The 26414-nt window shown below is 42.5% G+C and overlaps 1 protein-coding gene across 12 annotated transcripts in view; it reads left to right on the top strand.

Moving 5' to 3' along the window:
- ZNF638 (zinc finger protein 638) overlaps window positions 1-14281 on the top strand; it is a 63473-nt gene extending 49192 nt beyond the window's left edge. For 7 of the 12 annotated variants that reach the window (XM_073343039.2, XM_073343037.2, XM_073343038.2 and 4 more), the window contains 8 exons: window positions 2287-3742; window positions 4346-4411; window positions 7088-8210; window positions 8405-8476; window positions 9368-9721; window positions 11553-11645; window positions 13027-13145; window positions 13966-14281. In XM_073343039.2, the coding sequence (XP_073199140.1) occupies window positions 2287-3742; window positions 4346-4411; window positions 7088-8210; window positions 8405-8476; window positions 9368-9721; window positions 11553-11645; window positions 13027-13145; window positions 13966-14037 (3355 nt within the window). In that variant the 3' untranslated portion in view covers window positions 14038-14281. Of the gene's footprint in view, window positions 1-2286; window positions 3743-4345; window positions 4412-7087; window positions 8211-8404; window positions 8477-9367; window positions 9722-9873; window positions 10022-11552; window positions 11646-13026; window positions 13146-13965 lie in introns of those variants that run through there. The other 5 variants (XM_073343042.2, XM_073343046.2, XR_012158791.2 and 2 more) reach the window with 5 other exon arrangements.
- Window positions 14282-26414: the final 12133 nt, after the last annotated feature.

Raw genomic sequence — 26414 nt, 5'->3', positions numbered from 1 at the left:
TGAAGATCCACAGACTGATCTCAGTTGATTTATATAGAAGATGTATGTGTGTGCACTTACAGCATTCACTATAAGCAGTTGAAGATGCAAGCAATGTATGGCCTTGCATTATTTGCTGCTATTTAATAAACTTGCTGTTTTTTCCATTCCTGGTAGAAGCTTATGGGCAGATTCTCCCCCTTTGCAGATGCTGAGCTGTGTGCAGTTTGGCAGGGGGGACGTAGCTTATCTTTGATCAAAATCTCTATGCTTCTTAAATAGAGCTGGTCTTTCAGGACTGCCTCTTTTGGCTATGCACTGCATCAAGTTGTCTAGATGAGTTTTACTACATACAAAAACTAGGCAAATGTCGCGGGGGGCTATTGTATGCCCAAATAGAAGGGAAATATATTTGAAATGAATCTCGCTTTTGGAACATAATAGAGTCTTTGGTATTCAGAGACCTGCCTTTCTAAGGTTGTTAAATACCAAAGTATCTTCGTTGTCACAACTGATCTGTGTGTTTAATATTTGTGCCACGAGAAACAGATTAGTTTTGTTTGGTCAAAAACTAATTGAAACACTTTCACCCCAGCCACTGGTGTTTGGACATGACTGACTTGAAATGACTCAACTCCAAGCAAATTTTTGGAAGGAGAAAATTTTATTTGAATGGGCAAGTGAGAAAATATTTCTAACTCTTTTATGAGATCTCCAATTACCATGAAGTAAACAATGAGGCCTGGGAGGAAACTCCCAAAATTCCGTGCAGGAGCTGTTCAGAAACACACAGGATCCATTACTCCGAGAGATTTTTTTCTGCTGTACTTTGGAATGCTGTGAGCCTGCCACCTTTTAGGGGGAGGACTGCAGTAGATCACCTATCGCAGATGGAAGCCGCTCGACTACATTTTCCTGCAAGTTTTCGTCTGATTCTCTGATGCATAATAGTAACATAGGTTACAACTGTGCTCAATCTATAGTGATACTTCTGAAACAGAACTAACCCCACTCTTCCTATTTCTCTTCAATATATGTGGCAGATGAAGAAGATGGCGCTAGGTGCGAGGTGAGCTTTCAGGGCACATTGAAGTGTGCATCTTGTTGTGCTTAGGTGATGGAGATTTACTCCTTGTTGCTTTTTGGCTGCTTTAATTGTTCTGACTTAATGTAGTCTTTAACACTTGTATATCTTACCACATCAAAGTTGGGCCTTCGGTGATTGATTCCGTTTGCGTCAGCTTTGGACTTCCTTGATGTCAGCATGCCAGAAGTATTAACCAAATGGCAGCCCTTCATGAAGATTCATATAGTTGTGCATATATTTTTTTTTATATACTTTGGATCTGAGAGACCATAATAAAGATCCACATCTTGGTGCATATCCACTTATTAACCAGTTTTCTGTTTATCCCCTCGACTGATCGTCTACATAACATTTTATCACCTAACTAGAACATCAGAATTGATCAATGTATTGGCATCTTTTCATCTAGTTTTATGTAATCTCAGGATGGCCACTTTCAGGAGACACGAAAAAGGAGGTTTAGACATCTCCAGCTTCAAAGTTTCCCAAGAATGTCTATAGACAATGTTTTCTTCAGAGAAAAATAATGTACTTGCCTGTAACTGAAGTTCTCTGAAAAGTGCTATCCTGTTTCTTTGTCATCCTGGGCTTTATTATCTTGGGAGCTGACAGTAAGCTTAAACAGCAAAGTATAGCATTGCAGAAAATAGGCCTCGTCTGCGCGTGGCCTTTTCCACAATTATAACCAAGATAATTTCAGTTGAAAGGAAAGTGCTTATTAAACTTGTAACATATATGAGGAGTTCAGTAGGGTAGTTACTGTAGAGGATATTATCGTCAAACATCGCTCTTGGAGAGCTGAGCAATTTACCATAGTTTTAGACTAAGTTTATATAGAAAAACTGAGTTACATTTTATGTGTGTGTGTGTGTACACAGTCTGTCCCACATCAGGGAATCCAAATTTAAGCTTGCTTGTCAGCTCTGAGGTCACAGGACACATCTATAGCGTATAGTACCTTCAGAGAAATCTAACTACAAGTAAGTAATGTAATTTGAATTATTAGAGGTCTTCAGTACTGAAGTGGATTAGACAAAAATTGTAAACTAATCAGTTATTTGCCTCAATATTCTAACCATTTTAACGCTGATAGGCTAGATTTCCCAATGCTAAGCCACTAATGCATCAGGAAATCCCAACCATTGGCGTCAAGAGGTTACTGATAACTGTGGAATTCTCAACATAGTTTGATTTCTTTTGTTTTTTTTAAATACATTTAGCTCTGACTTGAAAAAAAACCCAGAGGGATCAGGAGTGGTGCAAACAGCAGCTGCTAATCCTCCAGTAGAGCCTAGTGTGGCAAAGGAAGAAATCATTTCCAACTCTGTCAAAGCCGAGACTTCGACAGTGCAGATAGAAGCCTCTGAGTTGGAGCCTGAAAGAACGGTACGTGATTCTGCTACAAAGCCATCGGAAGTTGAAACATCCAAGGGGGAATCTGAAGTTGCAGTTACTGGCTCAGCTATCAAACCAGCTGATGATGAATTATCCAAAGTTAAATCAGAAGAGATCCTGCTGCCTCCTTTCAGCCTTCAGAAGGAAGAGGTAGTTAAAGATAACTCTGAAACAGAATTATTGGAATCTGCTATCACAACTGTAACAGAAGGAGAAACTAAAGTGAAACCTGAAGAATTGCCTGTTCCTGTCAGTGGATCATCAGAAGAGTTATCCAGTGTGGGCAAGCTAGAAGATGGGCAGTCAGACTCTGCTGTGAAACCAACAACCATGGAAACAGCTGAGGCTGTTTCTGAAGCAGTGCCACCTGATTCTGCTGCGGCTTCAGTGGAAACGCTGTCAGCTGAAGACATACAATCAAGCAACACATTGGATACTCCTGTAAAAAATGCTGTTACTGACGCAGTGGAAACTAAACTTGAAATACCTGTGGTCAATGTTGTGGTGTCTATAGAGAAGAAACCAGAAAAGCTAGTGGCCAAAGTCGGGCCAGCCTTGGAGAAGAAACTGGAAAAGTCAGCGGCTAAGATTGGGGCAGCTATGGAGAAGAAACTGGAGAAGCCTGTAGCCAGCATTGGGACAGATACAGAGAAGAAACCAGAAAAGCCAGTGGCCAACGTTGGGACAGATGTAGAGAAGAAACCCGAAAAGCCTCTGGCCAGTGTTGGGACAGACATAGAGAACACTGAAGAAAAAGTGCTGAATGAAAAGAATGAGAGAACTTTAATCAAGGCACATCAAAATAAAGGACCAGGACAAGTTAAAATAGATGAAACCAGCAAAGCAAGTACATCGTCTGCCGCATTTGTATCCATCAAGGAACCTACCTCTGTTAGTAAAACAATCTTAAAGGCTGTGGTGTCTATCCCTGATATATCAAAGTCAAGAGTTATGATGCGGAGAAATGAGACTTCTCTGACTAAAACAGAGGAGCAGAAAGCTTCCTCAAAACCTGAGACCAGAAGCAGATCTGCTACTGAGAAGAAACTTTCATCAAAAGAAGTGGGTCAACCAAGAGCTATTGGCAGCAGATCAAGTCTGCCAGATAGCATCACCAAGTCTAAACTGGACATAAGTCCTGTTGTTGTAAAGGGAGGCAGTGGGAGGAGTTCATCTCAGCAAGACAAGGACTCAAGAGTGGACTCTAGGGGTAGTTCAAAGCAGTCTCAAGAGAGAGAGAGTAGATCATCCAGCATGAAGAAAGACGACAACGGCAATAAGGTGAGAAGGGCAAGAAGGCTGGTTCAATGTGACTGACCAGTAACTAACTCTGATGCTTCTCCCAGATGTTGAATATGAGACAGTAAGATTATGTTCCCCTTCCCCTTTCTGTAACCTGTTGAACTGATTTGGGCCAACAGTCAAGTTGGAGTAGTAGGATGGCAAGCAACCAGTTGTGTACAATTCAAGTATGTAACTGGTTTGAAAATGATACTTGGATAAAATTGCAGGAAGGTAACTTCTGTAAGCAGGTCTGTACTGAGTGTCATAACTTTATGTTCTTGGTATAGTTCTGAATGGGAAAGAAGTTTTCTCTCCTTTTGTGAGCTGATGCTTCCTTTGTCAAGTCCTAGATTATCTTGCACAGGCACTGGTTGCTGAAAGGTGAACAGATAACTAAACAAGACGTTACCGGTGACTTGGTACTAGAGACTATATGCCTGGACTTATAATTGGTGGTTGGCTTAGTTCTGTACATGCCAAGCATGCAATCAAATGACTCTATCTGGATTGTTTAAAAAGAACTTCCTTAAGAGAAGAAGTTGTTTTTGAGATGATTGATTGGCTAACTTGTTTCATTTAAATTTTTGTCTAATTTTGCAGGTTCCTACTGGTCGAATTAGTAGGAATACTAAAACTGGCTCTGGTGGCAATGTAAAACCAAAAGAGGTAAGGAACCAAACGTAGTTGAACTTACAGTAAGCGATTTTCTTTAAGAGAACAAAATAAGTTTTTAGCTTTATTTCTTGCGAGCTCTTGCTTAGTGGATTTTTCAGGATACTTTTGTTACAACTTTTTATTAGTTGTCTGTAAATTATGTTCATCTTGGGAAAAGAGCCTGAGTTTCCTGTTTCAGGAATATAAAAAGCTTAACTTTCTTTGACGGGGTAATTTTTAGGTCCCAAATTTTGCCTGCTTCAAAAAGGAGCCTGACTATTAGATCTCAAGTTTGCGTATCTTAGAGCTCTTCCTTACAAGTGCCGTGATGAGGCATGGGATAAGAATGACAGAGACAATCTTCCCAGGTCCTCTCTCAAATAACTGGTGTAATGGGAGGGATCAAAACCAATCACAATAACAGTGCCTCTCCCATAAACAAATCATTTTTGTGCTTTATGCTAGAGAGAAACAATACTTACATTCCTGATATGGCATTTGCTGAAATAAGGGATTGGTAGGTATTAAGTTTTTATAGTTTTTACAGATAGCTGAGTTGAAGAAGCCTCAGTTTGACTCTCCCTCTGTTTCATGTTGTTTGGGGGTTTTGGCAGGAAGGGAGGAGAGGGGAGAAAAGTCAGTTTTTCAATATTACGTGCTTCCTTTTCTCTCCATAAAGTAGATGTTGACTGACATTATTTCCAGAGCTGTACTAAAGTAATCACTGAGATTGGTACAGATGCTGCAAATTGAAAAAGGCACAGTAGATGTGGAAAGTCAGTTACTAATCCAGGATTGATGTGTAGCTTTATTTTTCACCGTTCTACAACTTGACACAGAGCATTTCTCCGCCTGCAGGGAAAAAAAGAAGGCAAAAGACTTGCTTTAGTTAGAGATGTGTAGCCAGCCACTCTCTCCTTCCCCTCCAGTCTTGGCTATATATTCCATCTGATTTACACGATAATCTTCGTGTACTCTTTTGCTTTCTGATTGGTAGAGAGACACTGTTTTTAGTGCTTATTGCCTGCAAAATTTGAGAAGACGATCTACAATAATTTCATTTTTGAGTTTGAAAGAAGTCATTTAAAAAAAAACTTGGCTGTATTCTGTTTCCTTTCTTAAAATGACATGTGACATTGCATGTCTATCAGTTTGTTGTGCTGGCAATTTGATTTTTGCCAGGACTACCAAAAAATGAGGAATAAGGGTACAGTCCCTTTTTATATAGCTATGGTATTTGATAGGAAAGAGGGAGTCAAATTGATTTGGGCCTAAACTGTTATAGGAACAAGTTTTTCATCTCTCCATGAGCAAGTGCAGAAGTGTATACGTTGGCATGATGGAGGTTTTGACAAATTCATTGATTACTTATACAACAAATTTGATTCCAAATTTGGAGCCAGGAGGCTGGATCTTTTTTAACTTACATCACACTGTCAAGAGTTAATTTCTGCTGCCTCCTTGATTTTCATCTTATTACTTATAAAGTGCCTTCAGAAGGACTCTCTTCCACCTATCAGACTGGAGAGAAAAAACAAGTTATGAATCAAAACAGACTTGAATCCCAAATAGACAGTTTTTAGTTTCCTACTCCTGTGAAAATGGCTTAACCATTTTGGAGCAAACAAAATTCTAAATTAGCACCAAAATGTTCACCATCTATTTACATCTTTTTAAAATCAGTCGAAAATAATTGTTTTGTAAACAAGTTAGTGAAAGCCAACACCCAATATCCTTCCTTGCCTCCTCACCGCTGCATGTGCCATTAAGTCACAACCTCCTCCTTTTTCCACTCAGTCAAGGCCCTCACAAAACCGAAACCTCCCATGTCTCTTCTGAAAAGGGTTATCCACAACAAGGAATGGCTGTGGATATTGGTGGGAGAAAGGGTTGAGGAGGAAGAGAGAGGAGGTTAAAGGAAAGAAGGTCGAGAGAGATTCTCCCCACCAGTTCTGTCAGTATGTATGTTGGAGCCGTAGTGAATGTACCACACTTTAGATGTCAAAACCAGAGAATAAAAGGTTGGAAGGAAAGAGAAAAGGGGATATGTAAGGTGAAATGTCTGAAGGGAAGAGAAAAGACTTTAAAGAGTGGACAGTTTGAAGCCTGTCTTATCTGTTACATCAAATATCGTCTACACCCCTCAAGTGCTGACATTGTTTGAAGAGTTATGTAAGGCTACAGTTGAATTCTTGCAAATTCAGAAAAACATTTAAAATATACACTGGCATTGTGGTCCATTTAAAAAAAAATCAAGACTACCCAGGTATGATTTTGGAAAATTCTCAAGTATCTACATTCCTTTGGCTCATCTTCAGAGTAGAAATGTCAATACTGAATAAACTTGCAACTGAGCCCATAAACTCAGCAAATTACTTTTCTTTCCATGAGTTTCTTGTGTATATATTCCTTTTGATATGTATCCATTCACATAATTAATGTTTTGTGCTACATACACAAAATAAAATGTCTTTGATTTCAGTGGGGTTTTTCCATTTTCTTGTATGATACATCTTTTAGCTATTGAACTTCAAAATTTCACTGTCAGCTTCAAACTGCAGATGCCTTTCACAACCACTGAATTCACCTGAAAAATTGCAGTTTCATGTTCTGTCTTAAAATGTGGATGACGGACATTATAGTATTGGTGCACTTTGCCTACTAAATTAATAGTTTTACATTTCACAGGAAGAAGAGCTTTTCCCATTTAACTTGGATGAGTTTGTTACTGTGGATGAGGTTGTAGAAGAGACAGACTTTCCTCTTCAAACCAGGCGAAATCCACCCCGGGGGAAAAGAAAAGATTCTGCTAAAAATAACTCTTCCTCTGAGCCTATTGCTAAGAGGAAGAAAGGTAAAAACTCCATAGCACATGTTGCTGAGAGCGAATTATCCTTTGTCACTTTGGATGAGATTGGAGAAGAGGAGGAGATGACTGCACAATTGGTAGGAGACTCCAATTTAGAAGCAATAACAGACCCACAGGGTCTAGTTACTGTGGATGAAGTAAATGAAGAAGAGGAGCTGATTTCAGAAGCAGTAAAAGACCCACAATCACTTGTTACTTTAGATGAGATATCTGAACAGGAAGACTTTTCACACGATGTACCTAAAGATGTCTCCAGTTCAGTTTATGAGGAGCAAGATCTTCTAAAAGCAGAACCCTTGGTAACTGTGGATGAAATAGGAGAAGTTGAAGAGCTCCCTCTAAATGAGCCTTCAGATTTGAATATTGAGGAGACCTTAAAACCTAAGGAAGAGGATGATAAACGGGCTACTGAGGATCCTGGTGACTTTATCTCTTCTCAGCTGCCTGAAGATCCTAGTACTTTAGTGACAGTAGATGAAATACAGGAAGACAGTGATGATCAGCCTCTAGTAACTTTAGATGAAGTTACTGAAGATGACGAAGACTTTTTGGCAGATTTCAACCGTTTAAAAGAAGAACTAAACTTCGTTACTGTAGATGAAGTTGGGGAGGAGGATGAAGAGGAAGAAGAAAATACTTTTATAGGCACAAACCTGGAGGAGGAGGATATTGTTGCAATTGCAGGACCAGAAGAAATGGAAATTCTGGCAGATATAGGGCCAGAAGAGGAGGCTGCTATTGCGAACTCAAAGTCAGAAGAAAAGGAGACTCTTGAAGCTGACACAAAGGAAATAGAAAATGAGACCCTTGTAGCAGGTACACAGGAGGCAGACAAGGAGGCACTTGTAGCAAATGCAGAGAAGACTGAAAAAGCTGAAATTTGGAACAAGACAAGTGAAAAAGAGATCAAAGGAGAAACTGAGAGTGAGCAGCAGTCTGCAGGTAGGAACTGATACAGTTTTATAGATGCATTTTAAAATATATAATTAACATAAAGACATTTAAAACTATGCTAATGTGTCATTTAATATTAGCCAGTGTCTGTCAGGGCAGATAACTGGATATTGTATCAATGAAGAGAAGAAACAAACTACCTAAATAAAAGCGTAGAAGTTAAATATAATCTTTAATTACAGAGCTAAGCCTGAGCAAAGCGCATGAATCAAATGAAATGGGGAGACAAACTAAGAACAAGCAGCAGCCTCCAGGTAGGAAGTAGAGCCAGAAATGGACAGAAGCATTTGTGATCTACAACTGCAGACAAATTAAGGTCAAATATATTAGAATAAGTATAAAAGGGTGAGAGTTAAGCAGGGAGAGCTTTATAGAATTTGACTCTCACCAATGCTAATGCATAGTGTCAATCCAGTATTGCTGAGTTTTCCCTCACATCAGTGTTGATACATTTCAGTTCTGATACGCATCATCTCCTGTTCTAATTATTTTCCCCACTACTGACCTGAAGTTAAGATATAAATATGCGTGTCCAGAAGTGAAGGATTTATGGATTAAACTGTTATCCTACTTAGTCCCTGTGCAATTGTTAGTCCTTTGGACATATATTACTAATGGAGACGAATGAGAGATAAACAAGGCAGATGGGGAAAAATTGCAGAGGCCACAATCTTAATTACAACAGGGAACTTCTTAAACTTTAGCTTATGCTAATCAGTAGGCATCACTTTAGTGCCAGTTTGGCCAATCCAAAAGGAATAATTGTATTTTTTCACATTCCATAGATAATTGTAACAGTCCCAAAAGTCTGTACATGTCACAGATCTATTAGCGGAGTTTTCTAAACTCTGTTTTTTTAGACTGTTTTCTATATGAATCTAAATTAAAGACTTATCTCACACTTTCATTTGTATGAAAACATACTGTGTAATATCAGCAACACGTGGTGAAAAATTATTTCCTTTCATCATTCTCTGGGAGAACCACATTTCCAAAGTTACTTGCACATATAAAAAGCTTTTTTTTTTTAAATTGCCAAATGCTTAAATTTTTCACTGGTGATTTTAATGGTATTGATAAATCTGAAGAAATGCTTTTTGATACATGGTGAATCAGTTAATATTCTTTGTTCTGTATTTATGTAGTGAAAACCCCAGGCAAAAGAGGTAGGCCTAGGAAAAGACCAATTGTTCCACCACCTGAGACACCTGTTGAAACAGAGCAAGAAAAGTGTGACAAGAACACTGAGGAGGAAGCAGATAAAACAGAATTAGTGGAAGGCTCAACTTCTGAGTCCAGCAAGGAGAAAATGGGAAAAGGTACCTTGACTACCCCAGAATCAAATAGTTTGAATGACGACAGTCAGACTGCAACTGTTAAAGAATCAGATACAGAATCTGTATTACCTGATCTAAATGCAAGTCTACTGCTTGATGCAGATATAAAGCAGGAAGTCTGCAGTGAGACGCCTTCACAATCTTCTGAAAAAACTGTGAAAGGTAAGGGCTGATGTAGAGATTTGTTATCTTGCTTGTTCATAATTTTTCATTGGAGTCTCATCCATTTTCAATCTAAAAGGAAGCTGTAGCTGTTTTCGTAACAGAACATTTTGAAACTGCTTTGTTTTGTTTTTTTAATTTTGCCCTTTCAGGTTTTTTTGCTTGGTTTAGGTGTATACTATATTGCACAACATGATAGAATTCCTATAGCCAGAATTCAAGAACAACCCTTAAAGCATTGATGTGTACTTTTCTCAGCTTCTTCCCCTCTACAGGCCCCACACTCCTCCAGGATTCAAGGTACAATTTGCCTCCCCCTAGTCTCTGGCCCAAAGGTCAAGTTGAATAGATTAACAGTAGAGACAGATTTTTAGGAGAACATGCTAGGATGGAAAGTTTCAAGCAATGAGTAGGTAGGGAAAGTTGGTACTTATTAGTGCTCCCTCTAGTCTACCCAGCCTTTGGAAAGTTGTTCCTTGATTCTGTTCTCATTTATGACAGTGCTTCTGCAGATTCACAGTATGAGATAGTGTGCCATGCCACATTACCTATGGAGCCCATTTTAAAATGGTTAACCATTGGGAGACTGCATATGAATCCTCTATTTTGAGCATTCTAGAAACAAGATTACAAAAGCCTCCAACTGTTACTCAAATTCAAGCTGCAAAGTCCTGCAGCTTTATGTTGGGGTGCCTTAATGTTTGGGAGCTCAGACACCCACAAAGATTTTTTTCTGTTTTCTACACTAGTAAGCACAATGATGCTTCAATTCTAACTGGGGCCTTTGGGTAAAATCATATATAAATGTTTACTGCTAATAATGACAATGCAATCACCCATTTTCTAGGGGAACCTATCAATCTGCATGTCTCCAGAAGCAAATATTTTGGTATTACCTTAGACCAAGTTAACCAGGAAACTCTTTCTACAGACCCTTAATTTTTTTTATGAAATCAGTGTTCTCCAGTCCAAATGAAACTAGTTGACATGTGTGCAGTATTTAAAATTCAATATTGAGCAGCATATCAATTATACCTGTATAACTAAGTTTGTGTTTCAGTAAACTGAAATGCACTGAGAATGTTACAACAATCTGCATGTCCTCCTAATGTTTTAATTTATATGTGGATACAGAAGTCAGTCTTAAGCACTGATATCAGGAACTGAAATTTGGTAATAGAGTGCACTTCAATCTAGTTGACCAAGGTATAACAAGATCCAGTGGCTGGAAGTCAAAGCTAGACAAATTCAGACTAGAAATAAAGTGCAAATTTTTAACAGTCAGAGTAATTAATCACTGGAACAACTTATCCAGGTATCTCACTAGGGATTTTTAAATCAGGAGTGTTTTTTTCCCTAAATGATAGTCTAGTTCAGTCACAGATAAATATTGGACTTAAAGCAGGAATTAATTCAGGGAAATTCTATGGCATGTGTTATAAGGGAGGTCAGACTTGATCACAGTGGTCCCTTCTGGCCCTGGAATCTATGAATTCTGAGCTGATGTCTCTACAAGGGAGAAACTGAGGGCAGTTGTAGTGCTTCTTTTGTCTGTAATGAGCTTCATGCTGGAAACAAGGCACTTGCAATGACACAGTAAAACACAAATGTTGAATTTCAAGTTCATCTGGTGATACCATCCCTGTGTCTATTTAAAAAAAAACAACAAAAAAACTCTCTAGCTTGGCTAAGCCAAACAGTGTAAGAAGCAGTAACGGTCATAGACCTGGTGTTTGCTTCCCACACTAATGAAAAATATTTAAGCTATGTACCAAATACCTTTAAATTAGTGTAAGTCTTTGCTTCAAACTCTATTTTATGGTTTTAACAGATGAATTTGGATCAGGAGATACAGAACCAGAGTCTAAACGAAGAAAAGTTGATTCATCAGCAGATAAATCCAAGACACAAAGCACTCCAAAAGGTAAAATCTAAAATCTTTGTTTAATGTTCTAAATCCCAATAAAACTTGATTTTAGTAACGAATATCTTAATTATAGGAACTGTGGGCATTGTTTATGCATATTTATAAATAAAATGTGTGCATATATTCACTGAATAATCTGATGTTTCTGATGGATGAAATAACTTTACACCTGTGACAATTTAAGATTGTACAAGGTTTTTTCTAGTTGCTGTGAATGATTTGCTAGGATGTTCTGTTCCTTAAGGGTATGTCTACATTGCAGTTAGCTGGCACATGTCAGCCATGGGTGTCTGACTTGGACTAAGGGGCTGTTTAACTGTAGTGTAGATGTTTGGGCTTGGGCTAGAGTCTGAGCTTGGGGACGCCAGAGGGTCTATCCTGAAATTGAACGGATATGAGAGTTTAATTGCAGTATAGACATATCCTAAGATTTAAGGCTTTTTGACTGTTGGGAGTTGAGATGTCCATGTAAACTGATCTTTGTGGTGCCATAATTTTTAATTTTGTTTACGGTGTTATTGTAGCCATGTTGGATTACTGGATTTGGGAAGCATGTACATGCACAGGGCAAAGGAATTTATTAAGAAATTTGAATTCTGACACGATGCTTGTATAAAATTGTCCTTGATCTAGAGCATGCTTCCATAATTCACTTAATGAATTATATTATGTTTAGGGAGAACAGTACGTATAAAATGATTTAAATGATGCAAAGACTAACAAGGCACTTAAGATGTAAGGTATAATTTGTAATTATTATGTTCCTAAAGTTCATGCTTCAGGGGGTCAGGAAAGGTTACCCCCTTAAAACCACAACATATTCTGGGTTTTCTTTGGTCTCTTTCCTCAGATTCATCAGAGGTGGGACACTGGATGGGTAGGATGGTGCTCTGCAGTGGCACCAAGCATTCTGTCTTTCACATGCTTAGCTGGATGGGTCATGCTATATGTGCTCAGGATCTACATATGTGGGGCGAGGAAGGAATTTTTTCCCTTGGTCAGGTTGGCAGTGACCATGCCGATTTTCACCTTCCTTTGCAGCATGGAGTGAAGGTCACTTGCTAGGACTATCTGGATATATCTTACTTAATTTCTCGCCATTTCAGGGGCCTTGGGAACTAGTGAACCTCGGTCCCTCCTATTTTGTTCCTGTGGCACATAATGGTTTAATCTTCTGTGGGCTGTAATACCCAAATAACTAATTTGGTTGTTGGGGTTAGCATGCGAATGAAGAGTTGGTGATCCCTTCTGGCCTTACTAAAAGAGACCGCCACCCCCACACATTTTGGTTAAATGTACCTGGTAGATTTTAATTGAGAGTTGTTTATGAATTGTTAAATTCTCCCCCCCCCCCCCTTTTTTTTTTTTTTTTTTTTAGGTTTAGATTTTCTTGTTCCAAAGGCTGGCTACTTCTGTCAGATCTGCTCGCTCTTCTACGCAGGTGAAATGTCTATGAAAAATCATTGCAAGACACTGCGTCATCAGCAGAATATGGAGGTAACAATTTTTGATTCTTTCCCTTTAAACCGTAAGTAATAAAGTACCTGAGATTTTTAAAACTGTTTTGTTCTGTCGACTGCTAATTATCTCAGGTAGTGGTTTTGCTAAACCGTAGGTTCTAGGTGAAAAGAATGGTTTGTAAACAAATTGCAGATAGATGCAAATTATATTATTTTTTTCAATACGTTGACACTCATGGCTATGTTCTGTAGATCAAAAAAATAACTTCTAGAGTGTACTACACTTCAAATTAAAGAAATGAAATTATTAACCCCTTAATGACCTTGACCATTGAGTTAAATGCTGGGAAATCCTATCTGTGATATCTTCCCCTCCCACGAAGGTGTGGGAGGGATATTAGTTGTCTTACCGTCTTTGGCAAATCTCCATATATCTATATTTAGAGCCTAGCCTTGCCAAATGTTACTGAGTCATCAAGGCTCCAGACTGTGATTAAAATGGCTGCACATGTAACTTAAGATACTAATTTGACCATCAGAAAATTTAATTTAGGAGTCATTTATACCATCTCCTCAATGGTGCAGGTGTGTGCTTTGGGAGAGTAAGAGGAGCATTGATAAGTGCATTTTACCAGCAGACCTGAAGATGAGTCTCTAGGCAAAATTAACTGGCAAACTTCAGTGAGGATAGAATCTAGTCAATATCAGGAGTTGGCCAGCTTCTGGTTGTTCAATACATGTAAATGTGCATTGTATTTAGAACATGATGCATATCCTGCCGTGGAGAATTAAGTGTTAACTGCAGTGTCTTGTCATTGGCTACAAAGTAAGACATTTTAAAATCTTTTTCCCCACAGAAATTCATGGCCAAGCAAAAGGATGGGAAAGATGAGGAGGAAGACGAGGGGGAAGAACTTAGTTCCAGGTGATCTCAGGAGGAGAGAAGAATTCTTTAAAAGAATTTAATTTAGGGTCCAGTAAATTTTGTGTCTTTTGTTATGATTTAATTTGTAATTTTGTTTCAGAAGCAAACTCTGATGTTGTATAAATTTGAGTTCAAGGTAGACAAAGACAGAGAAGAAAATGTATGGTCATTTTGATTTCTATATCAAATCATCTGGCTTGGGAGAGATCTCTTATATGTTGAAATAAATGTTCTTACTGTATAGTTAACACCATGTGATTGTGTTTGGTGTAATTTCATGTTTGGCAATTTACTACATCCAGAGATCCACATTTAGTGTTTCTTTGCAGATCTTAGCTATTAAAATTTCAATCTTCATATGTTTCATGTAGAGCTGAGCGAATTGTCTTCTGAGAACAGTAAAGTCATTGAAAAATATATTTTTCGAGGCATCAATTATTTACCACTTCTGGTCAAACTTGAATAGTTTCAGTTGAAAAAGCTGCAAACAGAAATTGTGGAAATGTCAAAATGGTTTATTTTCAGTTGACATTGCTGAAACAAAATGTCTGTTTCACCCAAACAACATTTTTTCAGTGTTTTTTGTTTGAGCAAGAAAAAACAGAGAAATTCAATTTTGCTTAGAAATTAACTGATATTTTTGTTTCCCAGTTCTTTCAGTTTGGCCATGGAATGGGAAAATCTGTTTGCTCACTGTAGTTTCATGTGTTCTGAAGGCCTGATCCCACACCTTTTGAAATCAGTGTAGTTTTGTTCTTATGTCAGTGGGAGCAAAATCTGGCCCTCGATTTGCTCTGTATAATGTTTATCACTAAGCTTAAGGCAGAGTTATTCTGAGCAAATAGGTGGTGTTGTCTTCCTCCATGAGATAATAGAAGGCCTTTGGGTAAAGAAAGCCGAACAGTCAGCGATCTGTCTGGAAGTGCTTGGCTTGGTTTTGGATATTTATGTCTAATATGTACCTCAGGCATTCTTGCTACCTTCTCCTCTTCCCCCCTTCCCCAACATACCTGAATCTCAGAGAAATCGCCTCTGCTTTGACTGTTTACCGTTTACCTAGATTGCTTTCACCTAGATTGCTGCCTGAAAATTTTCCTGTCAGACCCACTTTAACAACCTTAAATGTTGAATGGATGGTGTTGTGCATAACCCTTGTCCTGCAGATGTAATGAATGAGAGCTCCCACCAGTCAAAGCAAAGATTTGTTGGACCTTAAAAGTCACATCATATCATTGGTACAGATATTTTCAGTGTAATTGAGTCTGCTCAAGAAAGATCCACGGCTGAGTTCTTAGCGTGATAGAACTCTCCTAGTAGCAAAGTCCAGTCCATTGGGCATTTACAAGCGCATATTCCTTTGGGAAAGTGGGGGAGTAGTTCCATGCATTCCTGTGAAACTCAGGCCACATCTCTGTCAAAAGCATGGGAGACAACACCTGATTTTTCACTCTGTAAATTACTACCTTCTACTGAGGGATACAGGCTGCGTTAAAAAGAGGGAGGAAGGGCCAAATTCTGCCCTGAATTACATTTGTGTGATGAAATCAGTGGGCCGGGGAGGAGGCATGTGTGTAACAGAGGGCAGAATTTGGCCCAGAGTTCTCAAAAATGAAGAGCTTGTTTTCAAGAGTTCAGAAAAGTGATGTTAAAATAGATAAGACAGATCGTTTACTGTAGAAGAGTTGGGTGTTGAAAGCATTTATAAAACTTCTGAATGGCAAATGTTTTTCCAGCAAAGTTAGGTCCTGTTATCAGTTGCACAGCGTGCTCCAGGATAAACCATGGCAACTTTTGAACCTAGTTTTCAAAAACCGTTTACTGCAGTTACAGGAATAAAGTGTAAAATTGTTTGTTATGCAGCTGTAACTTTTAAGTGGGTGATTTTTTTTTTTTAAAAAAAAGTGTCTTGTGGACTTCTGGAAAGGGACAATGCCCTCCCTGGAACTGGTTGATCTTTTTTAATAAAAGCAGATGCAAAACTTGGGTTTTGTTGAAAATAGCAGTTACAAAGACACAAAGGGAGAAGTTTCCAAAGGTGCCCAGTGAGGTGCTGGACACCTAACTTACATGGAGAGATGGCTGCCCACTTCCCTTTTATGCCTTTGAAAACATCTGCTAGAATTATAGTATGGTGTAAACAAGTTGCTCTAATTTTACCTGTTATACTTACAGAGAAAGCAACACCCTATACAAAGTAAATGTATTACTCCTGGGGGAATTCTGCGCCACTGTGCATGTGCAGAATTTGTCCCCTGCAGATTTCTTTGCTTCCCCTCAGAAAAATAGCTTTCTGATGGGGAAGCAAAGGGAAGCCACAATAGCGATTATGCAACCTCTCCCCCAGCAGTATGTTTCGGGTGCTCAGGGCAGCTGGCAGAGAGGTAAATCACTGTAGGGCAAGGGGCGGGACTGGGGAAGACCCAGCTGGTGGCGCTTACCCTATGCCAGGCTCAGCTGCTAGTCCCAGCTGGGCTGGGGAGGATGAGACTTCCTCTTCCCCTGCACAGCATCCGGGGCCATGTCAGACCCACTCCCAGATTTCTCCCCTGGCTGTAAGAAGCTCTGAAAACTCCCCTCCACCCCCTGCACTTCCAGCTCCTCAACTGCAGGGGGAGGGATCATAGAATCATAGAATATCAGGGTTGGAAGGGACCCCAGAAGGTCATCTAGTCCAACCCCCTGCTCAAAGCAGGACCAATTCCCAGTTAAATCATCCCAGCCAGGGCTTTGTCAAGCCTGACCTTAAAAACCTCTAAGGAAGGAGATTCTACCACCTCCCTAGGTAACGCATTCCAGTGTTTCACCACCCTCTTAGTGAAAAAGTTTTTCCTAATATCCAATCTAAACCTCCCCCCCTGCAACTTGAGACCATTACTCCTCGTTCTGTCATCTGCTACCATTGAGAACAGTCTAGAGCCATCCTCTTTGGAACCCCCTTTCAGGTAGTTGAAAGCAGCTATCAAATCCCCCCTCATTCTTCTCTTCTGCAGGCTAAACAATCCCAGCTCCCTCAGCCTCTCCTCATAACTCATGTGTTCCAGTCCCCTAATCATTTTTGTTGCCCTTCGCTGGACTCTCTCCAATTTATCCACATCCTTCTTGAAGTGTGGGGCCCAAAACTGGACACAGTACTCCAGATGAGGCCTCACCAATGTCGAATAGAGGGGAACGATCACGTCCCTCGATCTGCTCGCTATGCCCCTACTTACACATCCCAAAATGCCATTGGCCTTCTTGGCAACAAGGGCACACTGCTGACTCATATCCAGCTTCTCGTCCACTGTCACCCCTAGGTCCTTTTCCGCAGAACTGCTGCCTAGCCATTCGGTCCCTAGTCTGTAGCTGTGCATTGGGTTCTTCCGTCCTAAGTGCAGGACCCTGCACTTATCCTTATTGAACCTCATCAGATTTCTTTTGGCCCAATCCTCCAATTTGTCTAGGTCTTTCTGTATCCTATCCCTCCCCTCCAGCGTATCTACCACTCCTCCCAGTTTAGTATCATCCGCAAATTTGCTGAGAGTGCAATCCACACCATCCTCCAGATCATTTATGAAGATATTGAACAAAACCGGCCCTAGGACCGACCCTTGGGGTACTCCACTTGATACCGGCTGCCAACTAGATATGGAGCCATTGATCACTACCCGTTGAGCCCGACAATCTAGCCAGCTTTCTACCCACCTTGTAGTGCTTCATCCAGCCCATACTTCCTTAACTTGCTGACAAGAATACTGTGGGAGACCGTGTCAAAAGCTTTGCTAAAGTCAAGAAACAATACATCCACTGCTTTCCCTTCATCCACAGAACCAGTAATCTCATCATAAAAGGCAATTAGATTAGTCAGGCATGACCTTCCCTTGGTGAATCCATGCTGGCTGTTCCTGATCACTTTCCTCTCATGCAAGTGCTTCAGGATTGATTCTTTGAGGACCTGCTCCATGATTTTTCCGGGGACTGAAGTGAGGCTGACTGGCCTGTAGTTCCCAGGATCTTCCTTCTTCCCTTTTTTAAAGATTGGCACTACATTAGCCTTTTTCCAGTCATCCGGGACTTCCCCGGTTCGCCACGAGTTTTCAAAGATAATGGCCAATGGCTCTGCAATCACAGCCGCCAATTCCTTCAGCACTCTCGGATGCAACTCGTCCGGCCCCATGGACTTGTGCATGTCCAGCTTTTCTAAATAGTCCCTAACCACCTCTATCTCCACAGAGGGCTGGCCATCTCTTCCCCATTTTGTGATGCCCAGCGCAGCAGTCTGGGAGCTGACCTTGTTAGTGAAAACAGAGGCAAAAAAAGCATTGAGTACATTAGCTTTTTCCACATCCTCTGTCACTAGGTTGCCTCCCTCATTCAGTAAGGGGCCCACACATTCCTTGGCTTTCTTCTTGTTGCCAACATACCTGAAGAAACCCTTCTTGTTACTCTTGACATCTCTGGCTAGCTGCAGCTCCAGGTGCGATTTGGCCCTCCTGATATCATTCCTACATGTCCGAGCAATATTTTTATACTCTTCCCTGGTCATATGTCCAACCTTCCACTTCTTGTAAGCTTCTTTTTTATGTTTAAGATCCGCTAGGATTTCACCATTAAGCCAAGCTGGTCGCCTGCCATATTTACTATTCTTTCGACTCATCGGGATGGTTTGTCCCTGTAACCTCAACAGGGATTCCTTGAAATACAGCCAGCTCTCCTGGACTCCCTTCCCCTTCAAGTTAGTCCCCCAGGGGATCCTGGCCATCCGTTCTCTGAGGGAGTCGAAGTCTGCTTTCCTGAAGTCCAGGGTCCGTATCCTGCTGCTTACCTTTCTTCCCTGCGTCAGGATCCTGAACTCAACCAACTCATGGTCACTGCCTCCCAGATTTCCATCCACTTTTGCTTCCCCCACTAATTCTACCCGGTTTGTGAGCAGCAGGTCAAGAAAAGCGCCCCCCCTAGTTGGCTCCTCTAGCACTTGCGCCAGGAAATTGTCCCCTACGCTTTCCAAAAACGTCCTGGATTGTCTGGATCGTCCTGGATGCGCCGCTGTATTGCTGTCCCAGCAGATATCAGGAAAATTAAAGTCACCCATGAGAATCAGGGCATGCGATCTAGTAGCTTCCGTGAGCTGCCGGAAGAAAGCCTCATCTACCTCATCCCCCTGGTCCGGTGGTCTATAGCAGACTCCCACCACTACATCAATCTTGTTGCATACACTTCTAAACTTAAATCCAGAGACACTCAGGTTTTTCTGCAGTTTCGTACCGGAGCTCTGAGCAGTCATACTGCTCCCTTACATACAGGGCTACTCCCCCACCTTTTCTGCCCTGCCTGTCCTTCCTGAACAGTTTATAACCATCCATGACAGTACTCCAGTCATGTGAGTTATCCCACCAAGTCTCTGTTATTCCGATCACGTCATAGTTCCTTGACATCACCAGGACCTCCAGTTCTCCCTGCTTGTTTCCAAGGCTTTGTGCATTTGTATATAAGCACTTGAGATAACCTGTTGATCGCCCCCTCATTCCCAGTATGAGGCAGGAGCCCTCCCCTCACAGACATTCCTGCCTGTGCTTCCTCCCGGTATCCCGCTTTCCCACTTACCTCAGGGCTTTGGTCTCCTTCCCCCGGTGAACCTAGTTTAAAGCCCTCCTCACTAGGTTAGCCAGCCTGCTGGCAAAGATGCTCTTCCCTCTCTTCGTAAGATGGAGCCCATCTCTGCCCAGCACTCCTCCTTCATGGAACACCATCCCATGGTCAAAGAAACCAAAGCCTTCTCTCCGACACCACCTGCGTAGCCATTCGTTGACTTCCACGATTCGACGCTCCCTACCTAGGCCTTTTCCTTCCACGGGGAGGATGGACGAGGACACCACTTGCGCCTCCAACTCCTTTATCCTTCTTCCTAGAGCCACATAGTCCGCAGTGATCTGCTCAAGGTCATTCTTGGCAGTATCATTGGTGCCCACGTGGAGAAGCAGGAAGGGGTAGCGATCCGAGGGCTTGATGAGTCTCGGCAGTCTCTCCATCACATCGCGAATCTTAGCCCCTGGCAAGCAGCAGACTTCTCGGTTTTCCCGGTCAGGGCGGCAGATAGATGACTCAGTCCCCCGGAGGAGAGAGTCCCCGACCACCAGCACCCGCCTTCTCCTCTTGGGAGTGGTGGTCGTGGAACTCCCAACCTCAGGACATAGCATCTCATGCCTTCCAGCCAGCGGAGTCTCCTTCTGCTTTCTCGCCCCAGACATATCATCTGGTCCACTCTCCGCAACGATACCTGTGGAGAGAACATGAAAGCGGTTAGTTACCTGTGTCTGTGTTACTGGAACCCGGACATTCCGCTTACCTCTTCTGGAGGTCACATGTTGCCAAGCTTCTTCACTGGCCTCTTGGCTCCTCTGTGCAACCTGCTCTATATCTGTAGAGCTTTGTGCCCCTAGAAGCCTATCCTGAGTTTCGTCCAGAAAATCCTCAGTTTCTCATATGCAACGCAGGGAGCTGCTCCCCCATCTGCCCAACCCCCGCATCCAGATGCCCTTGTACCCAGACTCTCCTGCTGTACCCATAACCCCCACTGATGAGCCCCACTCCCCCTGCACTTGGACTACTCCAACGAGCCACCCGGATCCCCACCCTACCAAGCCCCAACCAGCTGCACGTGGATCCCCACCCTACTGAGCCCCCCACACCCAGACCTCCCTTCCGAGCTCTTCCCCCGCCCCCGTGTGCACACACCCCCCCCCCCGAGCCCCAGCCACCTTCACCTGGACCCCCCTGCAGAGTCCCATTACTGTTGCATCCAACAAGCCCCTGTGCAGCCAGATCCTGCACCTGGATTCCCCCACTGAGTCGCCCACACCCAGATTGCCCCACAACTGGTTTTGCAGTTCCATTTTCACCTAGTAGAGAGCAGCAGTGATGTACAAGCCAAGATAGCTCCCTAAGTTAGCCAGCTCTTGGGGGATTTACCTCCATAGCAGCCATTGTGAGGCTGCACCGGTGAAAATCAGTAGTACAGATGGGCAAAGTTCCTTTTTGTACCGATGGAACTGAGTCAAACCACATTAAGTTCCATGGGTTCAAGTAGTGACGTTACCTGTCTGCGCTGGTTTGGCTACACTGGTGGCTGTGGAGGCAAATCTCCAATTTAGACAAACCTCAAGCATATGTTCACCCAAATCCTACCAGGTTTCAGAGTAACAGCCGTGTTAGTCTGTATTCGCAAAAAGAAAAGGAGTACTTGTGGCACCTTAGAGACTAACCAGTTTATTTGAGCATGAGCTTTTGTGAGCTACAGCTCACTTCATCTGATGCATACCGTGGAAACTGCAGCAGACATTATATACACACAGAGATCATGAAACAATAGCTCCTCCCACCCCACTGTCCTGCTGGTAATAGCCAATCTTTAAAAAAGGGAAGGAGGAGGATCCTGGGAACTACAGGCCAGTCAGCCTCACTTCAGTCCCCGGAAAAATCATGGAGCAGGTCCTCAGAGAATCAATCCTGAAGCACTTACATGAGAGGAAAGTGATCAGGAACAGTCAGCATGGATTCACCAAGGGAAGGTCATGCCTGACTAATCTAATCGCCTTCTATGATGAGATTACTGGTTCTGTGGATGAAGGGAAAGCAGTGGATGTATTGTATCTTGACTTTAGCAAAGCTTTTGACACGGTCTCCCACAGTATTCTTGTCAGCAAGTTAAAGTAGTATGGGCTGGATGAATGCACTATAAGGTGGGTAGAAAGTTGGCTAGATTGTCGGGCTCAATGGGTAGTGATCAATGGCTCCATGTCTAGTTGGCAGCCGGTGTCAAGTGGAGTGCCCCAGGGGTCGGTCCTGGGGCCGGTTTTGTTCAATATCTTCATAAATGATCTGGAGGATGGTGTGGATTGCACTCTCAGCAAATTTGCGGATGATACTAAACTGGGAGGAGTGGTAGATACGCTGGAGGGCAGGGATAGGATACAGAGGGACCTAGACAAATTGAAATCTGGGGCCAAAAGAAATCTGATGAGGTTCAATAAAGATAAGTGCAGGGTCCTGCACTTAGGACGGAAGAACCCAATGCACAGCTACAGACTAGGGACCGAATGGCTAGGCAGCAGTTCTGCGGAAAAGGACCTAGGGGTGACAGTGGACGAGAAGCTGGATATGAGTCAGCAGTGTGCCCTTGTTGCCAAGAAGGCCAATGGCATTTTGGGCTGTATAAGTAGGGGCATAGCGAGCAGATCGAGGGACGTGATCGTTCCCCTCTATTCGGCATTGGTGAGGCCTCATCTGGAGTACTGTGTCCAGTTTTGGGCCCCACACTACAAGAAGGATGTGGATAAATTGGAGAGAGTCCAGCGAAGGGCAACAAAAATGATTAGGGGTCTGGAACACATGACTTATGAGGAGAGGCTGAGGGAACTGGGATTGTTTAGCCTGCAGAAGAGAAGAATGAGGGGGGATTTGATAGCTGCTTTCAACTACCTGAGAGGTGGTTCCAGAGGGGATGGTTCTAGACTATTCTCAGTGGTAGAAGAGGACAGGACAAGGAGTAATGGTCTCAAGTTGCAGTGGGGGAGGTTTAGGTTGGATATTAGGAAAAACTTTTTAACTAGGAGGGTGGTGAAACACTGGAATGTGTTTCTCACCCCCAGAAAACCTGGATTTGTGCTGGAAATGGCCCACCTTGATTATCATGCACATTGTAGGGAGAGTGGTCACTTTGGATGGGCTATTACCAGCAGGAGAGTGAGTTTGTGGGGGGGGGGGGGCGCGGAGGGTGAGAAAACCTGGATTTGTGCTGGAAATGGCCCAACTTGATGATCACTTTAGATAAGCTATTACCAGGACAGTGGGGTGGGAGGAGGTATTGTTTCATGATCTCTGTGTGTATATAAAGTCTGTTGCAGTTTCCACGGTATGCATCCGATGAAGTGAGCTGTAGCTCACAAAAGCTCATGCTCAAATAAATTGGTTAGTCTCTAAGGTGCCACAAGTACTCCTTTTCTTTTTTCCAAATCCTACCAGTGTGACGTATCCATGGCCTCTTAAGAATAGGGCCATAGGGTCTTTAATGACCGCAGGTAATATGATGAGAGTTATTTACAGTGAATATGAATGCTAAGAGAGAACTTGGTAAATCTTGCTTTTGGGAGGAAGAGTGCCTGGAAGTTGGACCTGATTTCGGTTCCTGCGTCTGCACAGATACTCCTTCATGGCCTTGGGGGCAGTCACTTCACTTCTGTGCGCTGTCCCCCCATTTTGTGAAATAAGGCTGATACTTAATTTTGCAACATCCTATGAGTTGTTAAATTTCAAATCTGAGGCCGTCCTTGGTTGCGGAGCTGCTCAGGAGGTTGATAGAAATGTAGGACTCGATAGGACATCTCGTCCAGTCTCCTGCACTGAGGCAGGACTAAATATCTAGACCAGAGGTTCTCAACCTTTTTGGGCTCAGGACCCATTTGTAAAGCTTTATGACCTGTTGCAACCCAGTAAATAGTCTGGAGGTGGAGGCGCTGGCGTGGTTTCGGTCGGGTCCTGCCTGGCACTCACCCAGCAGTGGTGGCTCCTTTGCTGTGGGGCTGCCTGGACGTGGCTCTTGGCTCTGAGCGTTGCAACCTCCAGGGTTGCAGCGCTGCTCAGGTTTGGTCCCACCCCCCTGACTGGACCAAATTTGGATGAGTGGAGTTGTGCCCTGGCTCACAGGGTTGCACTGCCACTCACTCACTTTTGGCCTACCCGGGCTTCCATTGTCATGATGGCTGGGCCAAACCTGAGTGGCGCTGGGACCCCAGAGGCTGCAGTGCCTGGAGCAGGGAGGCGAGCCCAGCCAGCCCCGTGGGACAGGATCGGCCATGTGACCCTTTGAAACATTCTGGGGACCTAATTTGGGGTCCCAACCCATGGGTTGAAAAACTCTGATCTAGACCATCCTTGGGAAATGTTTGTCTAACCTGTTCTTAAAAATCTCCAGAGACAGATTCCACAACCTCCCTAGGCAATTTATTCCAGTGCTTAATAACTCTGACAGGAAGTTTTCCCTAATGTCCAAACTAAACCGCCCTTGCTGCAATTTAAGCCCATTGCTTCTTGTCCTGTCCTCGGAGGTTACGGAGAACAATGTACCACCCTCCTCTTTATAACATCCTTTATGTGCTTGAAGACTGTTGTCAAGACTAAACAAACCCAGTTTTTTCCATCTTCCCACATAGGTCATGTTTTCTAGACCTTTCATCATCTTTGTTGCTCTTCTCTGGACTTTCTCCAATTTGTCCACATCTTTCCCAAAGTGTGGTGCCCAGAGCTGGACACAATACTTCAGTTGAGGTCCTATCAGTGTGGAGTAGAGCAGAAGAATTACTTCTCGTGTCTTGCTTACAACATTCCTGCTAATACATCACAGTATTATATTTACTTGTTTTGCAACAGTGTTGACTCATATTTAGCTTGTGAGCCGCTATGACCCCCAGATCCTTTTCTGCAGCATTCCTTCGTAGGCAGCCATTTCCGATTTTGTATGTGTGCAATTGATTGTTCCTTCCTAAGTGGAGTACTTTGCTTTTGTCCTTATTGAATTTCATCCTATTTACTTCAGACCATTTCTCCAGTTTGTCAAGATCATTTTGAATTATAATCATAGAATATCAGGGATGGAAGGGACCTCAGGAGGTCATCTAGTCCAACCCCCTGCTCAAAGCAGGACCAATCCCCAACTAAATCATCCCAGCCAGGGCTTTGTCAAGCCTGACCTTAAAAACTTCTAAGGATGGAGATTCCACCACCTCCCTAGGTAGGTAACCAATTCCAGTATTTCACCACCCTCCTAGTGAAAAATCCTGTCCTCCCAAGTGCTTGCAACCCTTCCTAGCTTCCACAGACTTTATAAGCGTACTTTCTGTGCCATTATCCGAATAGTTTATGAAGATATTGAATAGAACTGGATCCAGAAGAGACCCCTGCAGGACCACACTAGATATGGTCTGCCAGCTCAACTGGGAACCATTGAGAACTACTCGGAGTATGGTGTTCCAGCCAATTGTGCCAGTTGTCACATGAGACAGTAAAAAGCCTTACTAAAGTCAAGCTCCATGACATCATCATCTTCCCCTCTAACCACAAGGCTTGTTACCCTGCCAAAGGGTTTGACAGGATTTGTTCCTGACAAATCCATGTTGATCGTTACTTAGCACCTTTATTTTTCTACACACTTGTTTATTTACTCCATTATCTTTCCAGACACTAAAGTTAAGCTGACGGGTCTGTAATTCCCCGGTTGTCCCTTTTTATAGATAGGTACTATATTTGCCCTTTTCCAGTCCTTGGTAATCTCTCCTGTCCTCCATGAGTTCTCTGAGGTAATCGCTAGTGGTCAGAGATCTCTTCAGTCAGTTCCTTAAGGTACTCTAGGATGTATTTCATCAGGCCCTACCAACTTGAAGATCTCTAACTTACCTAAGTATTTCTTAACTTGTTTTCGTATTTTAGTTGCAGATTCTACCCCATTTGCACGGATGTCCACTGTGTGAGTTGTCCAATCACTGCTAACTTTTTTTTGGTGAAAACAAATTTAAAAAGGCATGTAGCACTTCGGCTATTGCTGCATTTTCTGTTCTCTTCTTTCCCTCCTCGTAGGCATGCCCTGTTCTTGTGTGTTTGCAAAATGTTTTCTTGTTACCCTTTATGTCCCTAGCCAGTGTAATCTTGTTTTTTGCCTTGGCCTTTTACTTGCTTGTGTGGTTTTTTATATTCATCCTTCATAATTTAACCTAGTTTCCTCTTTTTTGAGTTTCAGGTCATTGAAGATCTCCTGGTTAACTGGGGTGGTCTCTTACCACACTCCTATCTCCCCTACCACAATGGGATAGTTTGCTCTTGTGCCCTTAATGATTCTTTAAATAATAGTCCACTCTCCTGAACTCTTTTTCCCTTAAACTTGCTTCCCATGGGATCTTACCTGCCAATTCTCTGAGTTTGCTAGTTTGCATTCTTGAAGGTCATTATGTTTGTTCTGCTGTTTTCTCTCCTACCATTCCATAGAATCATGAACTTTTATAATTTCATGATCACTTTCACCCAAGCTGCCTTCCACCTTCAAATTCTCAACTAGTTCCTCCCTATTTGTCGAATCAAATCTAGAATGCCTTTCCCATAGTCACTTTCTCCACTGTCTGTAATAAACAGTTGACTCCAGTTGAGTCCCAGTTATTTTCCCAGCATATGTCTGGGTAGTTGAAGTCCCCCATCACTACCCGTTCTCCCTTCAGCTCACACCCACCAGGCCTCCGCCCTCTTATCCAACCCTCCTTTAAAATATGTTTCTGACATGAGGTCTATTCATCAAAGAATGGCAAAACTTCTCAACAACAACAAAAAGCATCTGACAAGACAGCTCCATCCCTTTCCCCTCCC

The sequence above is a fragment of the Lepidochelys kempii genome, chromosome 4 (assembly GCF_965140285.1).
Source record: "Lepidochelys kempii isolate rLepKem1 chromosome 4, rLepKem1.hap1, whole genome shotgun sequence".
NCBI classification, from domain to species: Eukaryota; Metazoa; Chordata; order Testudines; family Cheloniidae; genus Lepidochelys; species Lepidochelys kempii.
The sequence above is the reverse complement of the archived record's forward strand: the minus strand, read 5'-3'. Positions and strand labels throughout refer to the sequence as shown.